Source organism: Bos taurus, chromosome 22 (assembly GCF_002263795.3).
Source record: "Bos taurus isolate L1 Dominette 01449 registration number 42190680 breed Hereford chromosome 22, ARS-UCD2.0, whole genome shotgun sequence".
Classification (NCBI taxonomy): Eukaryota; Metazoa; Chordata; class Mammalia; order Artiodactyla; family Bovidae; genus Bos; species Bos taurus.
The window spans coordinates 59,172,700-59,181,304 of record NC_037349.1 but is presented as its reverse complement, the minus strand read 5'-3'; the positions used below and the strand labels follow the sequence as shown (position 1 = coordinate 59,181,304).

At 63.7% G+C, this 8,605-nt stretch overlaps 1 protein-coding gene across 1 annotated transcript; it reads left to right on the top strand.

Annotated features, from left to right (window-relative positions):
• Window positions 1-6,720: 6,720 nt before the first annotated feature.
• On the top strand, window positions 6,721-8,137 carry H1-10 (H1.10 linker histone). The gene has a single exon (XM_002697143.7). It carries the CDS (start codon window positions 7,075-7,077, stop codon window positions 7,717-7,719), a length of 645 nt encoding a protein of 214 aa, XP_002697189.1. The 5' UTR covers window positions 6,721-7,074; the 3' UTR covers window positions 7,720-8,137.
• Window positions 8,138-8,605: the final 468 nt, after the last annotated feature.

Genomic DNA, 8,605 nt, shown 5'->3' with positions numbered 1-8,605 from the left:
TCAGATGGGGTGCTCAGGGAGGGCTTCCCGGAGGAGGTGGTATTCACATGATTGGCAAGAATGGGAGGCGAAGGAGGGCTCACCAGCACAAAAGCCCCAAGTGGAGGGGCGGGTTGGGGACGCGATGCAGGGCAGGACAGCAAGGCAGCACGCTTGGATTTTATTCTAAGTGCGATGGGAAAGAGCCTGAGGGTTTAAGTTTAAGGAGGGATGGGCAGGATCTGATGGGGCCCAGTGGGGGCTCTGAGAAAACGGTGGCTTCTGTGAAGATCTGGCCACAGGGAGACCCACTCGGAGGCTTTCTCGGTCTTCTGGGGCTGGTAGTGCCTGGTGGACAGGTCCAGGGTGAGCTCAGAGGCCAGGAGACAGCTCGGGCTCTCCCCCAGGTCCCCTCCCGATATTCCCAGGTTCTGGGGCCTGGCCCCAAAGGACAGCCTTCTCACCCAGACAAGGCGGGCACATGGCCAATGTCCGTCCTCATCCAGGGGCCTGGCCTGGCCTGGTCTCCCCATCCCTTCCCCATCCCCAGCTAACTGGCCAGATGAGAGGTCAGGAAGGGCAAGAGCACTGGACTGGGAATAAGACTTGGAGCACAACCCAGAAACCCTGGGTGGGCTTGGCCCCTTCCCTGCAGCTTGTACCTCAGCTTCTTCAGGTCCCAGGGGATCCCATCCCCTGAACCCATCGAGAATGCTCCCAAAGCATTCAGGGGGCCACCTCCTTCAAGAAGCAGTGGCTGATGAGCGGAGCGGAGGGGAGCTCAGTTTTGGAGAGCTGTGTATGTCAGGCTCTCAAGTTAGGAGAAGGTGTTCTCTGGTGGGCTTTGCTGGCCTCTTCATTTTCCCAATGGGTCCCCATGTACCTGTCTTCTGAAATAGCAGTTAGAGCCCCTTCTAGTCTCATATTCGAGGCTACACAAGACAGAAGGGTCTTGGGGGCAGATGTTAAAGCAGAAGATAATTTAGCTAGAGAAAATGGGAGAAGGAATTGGGGTGACCAGGGTTGAAGCAGCTGGGGTGGGAAGCGGGCTGTGGAAGGGAGGGCAGATGAGCCAGGGATATAAAGTCGAAGAGGTCAGCAGGGCCCGGATGCTGTGGCCAGGGCGGGGTACCCTGAGTGGGAAAGCAACAAGCTCCCACTCTCCTCTTCAAAGGGCTCTGGTAGGGAGGAAGCGAGGGGTGGTGGGCAGGAGGAGGGGCACCCCCAGAAAGTGGCAGTTAGGGAGCTTTCAGGGCAGCTGGGGTTGGTTCTAGATCAGGAAAGAAGTCAGGATCCCCAGGACTGGGCAAGCCTGATCGCTCTGAGATGAGCTTCTGTGAGCCTTGCCGGCCCTCGTGCTAACCCTAAGCCCGCCCAGCTTGGACTCCCATTTCATTCATTCAACAAATATTTATTGAGGGCCTACTATGTGTCAGGCCCCGTGCAGCATGGCTTGAGAGCATCCCTGCTCTCGTGGGGGTGACAGGCACAAGACAGGGCAATCTCAGAGAGCGATTAACGGGATAAAACCAAGACCTAGTGCTAGAAGGGGGGTGGCGCCGCTCCTTGAAATGAGGGGAACAGCAGATGCTTTGCCATCTTCCCTGGCCGGGGGGACCTTGCCAGTGGGGCGACACTGGAAGATGGTTTCTCTGCTTGTCAGGCTCTGCCCTGGCCCCGGTGTCCCTACCAGAACAGTGTCTGGACGCAACCTTGCCCCAGCCCCTCGGCCTCAATCCCCGGGGCCCCATGGAGAAGAGATGTTAAATACTGCCGAGGCCGGACAACAGTTCCGGCCTTGGCCTCCCTGGAGCATGGTCCAGCTCACCCCCCAGGGAACCCAGCCGGAGGAGGGAGGCAAACAGGCAAGGGGCCAGCCTCTCCTGGGCCTCCCTGTCCGTGGAACATGGCTCGAAGGTCACTCAGCGCCACTGTCCCCTGAGCCTGCCCCCCTCTGCCGGGCAGCGATCCCCCTGCAGGGGAGGCCCCTCAGGGAGGCGGGAGCCAGCCTCTCCTGGGCCGCCGTGCCCACAATCATGGCTCAAAGGCCACTCAGCACCACTGTCTTCCCAGAGCCTGCCCCCCTCCCTGCCCCTGGCTGGGCAGAGATCCCCACAGGGGAGGCACCTCGGGGAGGCAGGGCTGTGGCTGAAGGAAGAAGGAAGAAGAGGAGGGTGGGGCAGAGCCAGGCTGTGAGGGGCAGGATGCTGGGCCATCCAAGCCCCCAAAAGGCTGAAATCGATGGGGGAGCCAGGAAGCCCCAAGGAGGCATCCAGGTCACCAGGGTTGGCCCGATGGCTGTACCTGAAGTGTGGTGTGGGGATGGAGTGGGGAGATGCACACGCAGGCCAGGCCAGGTGGACTCACAAGGCCCAGGATGGGTGCTCACGGGGGACGTGGGTTGGGGAGCGCACTTGGAAGCCTGCCGGGTCACAGGGCATCAACACTTAAGTGGATTTGTAAGAGTGAATCTGGAGGCTCGTTCTGGGCTGGTGAACAAAGGACAGTCAGGGAAACACATCAGCAACCGCCCGGCCTGCCCCAAGGGCACGACCAGCCGGGCACAGGCCCCCGGACGCGGACCAGTGTCCAGAGCCGAGACGCGCCCCTCGGTTGTCACTTCACAGCCTTGTTCCCCCAGTCGGGTTTTATACCACGAATAACTTCACTAAGAAAAAGGGCTCTTAAAGGAAAAAGACGTAAAAGGCCTGGAGAAGGCGGTGTGGCTGAGTGGGCGGTGTGGCCCAGCGGGTCCCCAGCTCTGGCAGAGCGGGCTACGGGAAGCTGGGGGGACGCTCCGAGACACAAGCCTCTGCTCACGTCCACGGGAACAGCACCACCTGCCAGGCCCCGCGTCAGCTGTCGGCTCCGGTGGGGGGGCTGTCACTTCACGCCCCTCGTTCTCAGGACCCCCCACCCCCAGACGAGCCTCCCTCACTGGGACCCCGACACACCGCGCCCGGCAGTAGTGGGTCCTTGCACACTGAGCAGCGCCCATCCTTTCTTTACACGCTGTCTTCTAAGCACAGCTGCACTTTGGGGGTGTCTGCAGCAGGTGGGGGGGAGCCCCCCAAGGGGAAGTGGAGGTGGGTGGGCAGCCGGGGCTCCGGGCTCGCTCCACTGCCCCTGGGGACAGGGCGTGGGGGCCTCTCAGTCCCTTGTCCTGCCTCAGCAAGAGCGTCCGCTCTCCACAGGTGGCCCGCCTGCCGCTGGCGGGGAGGGGGGAGACCAGAGACCCCCAGAGCACCCCCATTCAGGGCTTCACAATACACATTTGCATCTTAAAGGCGACCTTTCCCCACCGTCACACCTGGTGAATTCCCCCATTTCCCCTTAGATACTAAAAAGCACCTAAGGCCTCTTCCATTTTAAACCCCAAAGCGGGCCCAGGCTAGAGCCAGCCTCCTGTCTAAAACAGTGTGGGGAGACAGAGCCTCTTGTTACCCCCGGAGCCTGCTGGGCCTTTCCCACAGGGGCTGCGACCCCTCAGACCTCTCGGCCTCACGCCTGGGGCCCCATCCTAGGCTGTCAGAAACTGTGTGTGTGTGTGTGGACTCCTACAGGGGTGGTGACAGAGCTGGCCCAGGGCCCAGGCAGGTGGGTTACACGGGGAGTGTGTGGGGGAGCGGGGGTCCAGGCCCAACCACATTCTGCTGCAGGGTGTGCCCCAGGGAACAGGGCCCCAGGGAACAGGGCCAGGTCAGCTGCGCTCAGAGGGCCCCCCCGCCCCCTACAAATAGGCAACATAGGGTCAGATAAGGATCAGTGCTATGAGGAAAATAAAGCGGGGCGGTGGGCCTGGAGGCAGCTCTGAATGGATTCTGGAGGAAAAGGGCCAGCCCCATGGCTGTGCCAAGGCCCCAAGCGGGAGTCCCGGCAAGGAACAAAAAGGCCAGAGCCAGAGGGTGGGACGGTGGGGGGGGGAGCGGCCCCCCGCTCTCTGCAAGTGTGGGGGAGAGCGGGACTGCCAGAGAAAATGGGAGACACAGAAGAGACACTTCAGACCCCCCGGAAGGGATGTGGGCAGCCGCTGTCTGCTGCTCAGGAGAGAGATGGGGGTCACCAGTGTATGGATGGTGTTTGGAGCAGCAGGACCCCAGGCCCTGGCCAATTGCAGAGGCCCCTTTCCTGGCGTTTCGTCATTCTTCCATTGGCCACCGGAGGCCTTTGCCACCTGTCCTGTCCTTACAGGGGTGGCAGGCGGCTCCCGGGAGTGTGGGGTTCACAGACTACACCTTCCTGAAGGCGTGGGTCCAGTCCTCTGTTTCCTCATCTGTATGCTGAGGTCAGTGGGAGGAAACCACTCCGTCCCACCAGCTCCTGGAGCCCAGAGTTGGTGCCCCCAAGCCCCGGGGCCCACCGGGCTGGAGGGGCCTCTGGAGCATGTCCGCCACATCCTCCTGGTGGTCTGGGCTGCGCTGCCCGGCCTGCATGTGTCCACTCTCTGCTCTGAGTCCTCTACTCCTCTTGGTATGGCCAGGCCTCCCCCTAGGCCGCAGAGCCTTCCCCCTACTCCTGCCCACCCCCTCCTCGCCGATCAGGTGCTGGACATCAGCCCATTGTTACTCAGCTCCCACCCCGCTTCTGCCCCGACCCAGGTCCAATCTGCAGATTTTTTTAAAAAGGGAAATTTGAAATCTGGACTGCATTTTTGTGTGAAATGGCCTGATTTTTAAATTTCGCCTTTTAAAATACACTGGGCTGAACAGGCAAAGTCCAGGCAGAGGTTCTGAGAAGTCGGAAGCTGGCCTGTCGGTTCAAGTTCAACCAGTTTCCTGAGGGGCTGCCCTGGGTAGACAGGTCCTCAGTTCTAGAAATTCTCTCAATCTCCAGGGCCCGGGCCATGCCTGGTCCCCTCCTCTCTGATGATGGTTCTTCCTCTGTCTCCAGAGGACAGCCACTGTCTCCTGCCAGCCCACACCCTCCCCTTCCCGGGGGAGAGGGCCCTCACCCAGCCCTGCCTGCTGCTGCAAGCGGCTTCACATTTTCAGCCCATCCCCCGCCCCCACAGGATGAGCAGGTTTCAGTCTGGGGTCCCCTCGGGGGCCTCGCCCTCTGTTCTCCCTTTGACCTGAGTCCCTCTCGCCTGTCACCTGGTTGCCCTGGGCTAGCTGTCTCCCGGGTGCCCCTGCTCACTCTCCACCTCCGTGCATCCTGAGGGGGACAAGGGGTCTCCATCTCGCAGCCTCTCGCCCTGCACACACCTTGCATCTCTGGAACCCGAGGTCTTCGCTCAAGCCCTGTGTGTCCGAGGGCCCCTGACCACTGCTCCCCATTCCCCCCTGGACTCAGGGCTCCCAGCCGCTGGGCTGGAAGGGGCTCGGCTTCTCCGCAGGAGCCCACGCTGAGACTCATCTTCCTTCTCTCTCCTGCTGGATGTACTCACTGCCCCCATTTGTGGCTCCCAGCACCTGACCTCCTCCATCCCCCTGCAAATCCCACCAGCCTCACATTTCCCTGGCTCAAAGTCCTTCACCCCTGGGGCTTATTATAACCGCCGCTTGTTGGAGAGCACGCGGGGCCGGCCGGGCAAACGCTGGGGCAGGGGTGCCAGACCTCTGAGGGGCCCGCGGTTCTGCTCTACGCCCCTACTCCGTCCCGTCAGCCCCTCCTCCATGCTTGGGCCTCAGGAGACTGCAGGGCGCAGGATCGGGCCTAAATCACTCACCCTAAAAGGGATCCACCCTCCTCCTGGAGCGTCTCTACGTGTCTCAGCTTTTCCCAAGTGAGGGCTCCTTTGGCTTGGAGAAAGATGGTCCGACGCCGCCTGCTCACCCCCAGGACTGGACCCAGCGGCAGGGCCGCCAACTTACACAAGCTTCTGCCTGGTACCCAGAGAGAGTGTCCCCGCTCTCAACTGCGCTCCCCACACGGAGTGTGTGTGTGTGTGGGGGGGGGGGTGTGCCCAGAACGAGGATCCGCTCCCCTCCCTCATCCTCCTTGGGAAATCCTCCCGGGGCCAGCGCCTCCCCTCGCCCCCGCCGGAGCCGCCTTGTGGCTCTGGGGTAAAGGTGGAAGCTACTTCGCACCACAAAATGGGGGCACTTGTAGCATCCACGGCGGCGGCCGGGGGGCGGGGGGGGGACGCCTAGGAAATGTCCCCAGAGAAGCACCTGCAGTCCTCCCCGCCGCCTCCCGCGTGGTGCCCTGGGCCCTCGAGGCCTAAGAAAGCCTCGGGTGCGCAAAGGAAAGCGCCTGCATCCGCCCTCCCCTTGCACTCAGGCGGAGACCCCCCTCGAAGCGTCCCGGCTCCTTCCACACTGCCCCAGCCGACCGCGCGAGGGCGTGCCCTGTGTTAGTTCGGACAAATTAAAGCTCGTCCAGCGGGCAGGCCCGGGGTCCCCTGGACGCGATCTGGGCTTGGGGGCCCGTGGAGCACTCTTGGCTGTCAGCTGCGGAGCTCCGGGCTGCGGGGTCCCCCTGGGGGCCCGCGCTATTCGGCCTCAAACGGGGTGCCCCCCTCCTCTCGCGCTCCCTCAGCCTAGGGTGCGCCCCTCCGTCCGCCTCTAGCGAGCCCTCCCTGGGCGCGGGCCGCCTCTCCATCGCGCAGCGGGCTCGGGCCCTGTCCAGGGTGCACTGCGGCGCGCACGGCGGTGCCGGGGAGGCCGGGTCTGGGAAGCCAGCGGCCGGGGAAGGGGCTCCAAGAAGCACAAGTTGGCGCCGGCCCCGGACCAGGCTGTTGTTGTTCTCAACGTGGTCCGCCGTGGAGCCATAAAAGGGGAGCGCAGCGCCCTCCCCGCCAGAGCGCAGCGCGCACGCCCAGCGAGTTCCGGTGTAGGCAGCGGTGGCGGCAGCTTGCTAGGCCGACTTCCCGGCTCCCAGACTGTCCCTGCTCCGGCCACTTCGCGCCGGACTCCTGCGTTCCGATCGCTCCCGCGCCAACCCCGCCTCCGGTCCCGATTCGGGACCCCCGCTCCGGCCGGCCCGGCCCCCACCCCAGCCCTGCCGCCCGGCCCCAGGCCCGGCCGCGGCCGCTCCCGCCTGGAGCCGCCGCGAGCCCCCAGCCCCCCGGCGCCCCCGCGGCCCCTCGCCTTTCTTTTCCCGGCGCGGCCCCCGGGTTTCCGCGCCCCGCCCGCCACCAACCCGCTCGCCACTATGTCTGTGGAGCTCGAAGAGGCCCTGCCGCTGACGACTGCCGAGGGGGCGGCCAAGAAGGCGGCGAAGGCCGGAGGCTCGGCCGCATTGTCTCCGTCAAAGAAGAGGAAGAATAGCAAAAAGAAGAATCAGCCGGGCAAGTACAGCCAACTGGTGGTGGAGACCATCCGCCGGTTAGGCGAGCGCAACGGCTCATCGCTGGCCAAGATCTACGCGGAGGCCAAGAAGGTGGCATGGTTCGACCAGCAAAACGGGCGCACCTACCTCAAGTACTCCATCAAGGCGCTGGTGCAGAACGACACCCTGCTGCAGGTGAAGGGCACCGGCGCCAACGGCTCCTTCAAGCTCAACCGCAAGAAGCTGGAGGGTGGCGGCGGCGAGCGGCGCGGAGCCCCGGCGCCCGCTTCTGCCCCAGCGCCCGCTGCGCACAAGGCCAAGAAGGCGGCCCCAGGCGCGGCCGCCCCGCGACGCGCGGACAAGAAGCCGGCTAAGGGCCCACAGCCCGAGAAGCGCTCGCACAAGAAGGGCGCTGCTTCCAAGAAGGACAAAGGCAGCAAGGCCAAGAAGGCGGCGGCCGCGGGTGGCAAGAAGGTGAAGAAGGCGGCCAAGCCCAGCGTCCCCAAAGTGCCCAAGGGCCGCAAGTGAGCGCGGGGCCCTGGCGCCCACTTTTCCACCCCGAGTGCACGTAGGTTTTGCGCGGAGCCCGAACGGCCGTGCGCGCTCCGACAACAGTGGGCCCGGGCCGTGCCGGCCTGCCCATCCCCCAACGTGGGAGTATTTTTTTTTTTTTTTTCCCCGATTATTGTTTGCTTTAGATTTTTGAAACGGCCCTGGCGACGCCCTTATTGGCTCTCGCGCTTGGCCTGGGCTGTCGCCTTGGTTACCGGCTCCGGGGCGCCAATGGCCGGGTTGCGCCTGCCCGCCCCGGCCCTGCGCGCGAGGACGCCACGGCGGCGCAGCCCTTCCCGCCTCCGGGCGCGCGCCGGGTAATGGCGCGGGAGCGCGCGTGGCTTTTTCTCCGGTCTCCATTTTTGGGACAAAATAAATTGTTTAAACCTTTCAACCGTTCTTGTCGTCTTCGAGTGGAGTAAGGCTGGGCGCGGCCGCCGCGGGGCTTGAGCTTGGGCTGGATGGGTAGCGGAGGGTCCCCTGCGCGCCAAGTCCGTTAGAGACGCAGGCGGGGAGCTGGGCGGTTGGTCCCAGAAGCTGGGTAGAATGGCGTTTTCGCCCACCGCCCGGGGGCTGGGGGAGCAGGAGGGACTCTGCGGGGCTCTGCTCTTAGTCGCTGCAGGGTGGGCCTTCTGGAGTTGTGAGGCTCCCTGTTGATGTGATGGACAGCGGACCCAGGCTGACCCGCCGTGATGCAAGAAGTGGTCTGAGCAAGGCTGACCCTCCTGGAGCTTGTAAATCTGGAGCCTATGTGGGATCCAGAGTTAAGGGTAAATTGGCAGGAATGAGACGGCCTTGGGAGGCCCCCACCCCTTTGTGTTCAGCATATGAAATAGTTGTTGGTCCAAGTCGGGTACTAAGC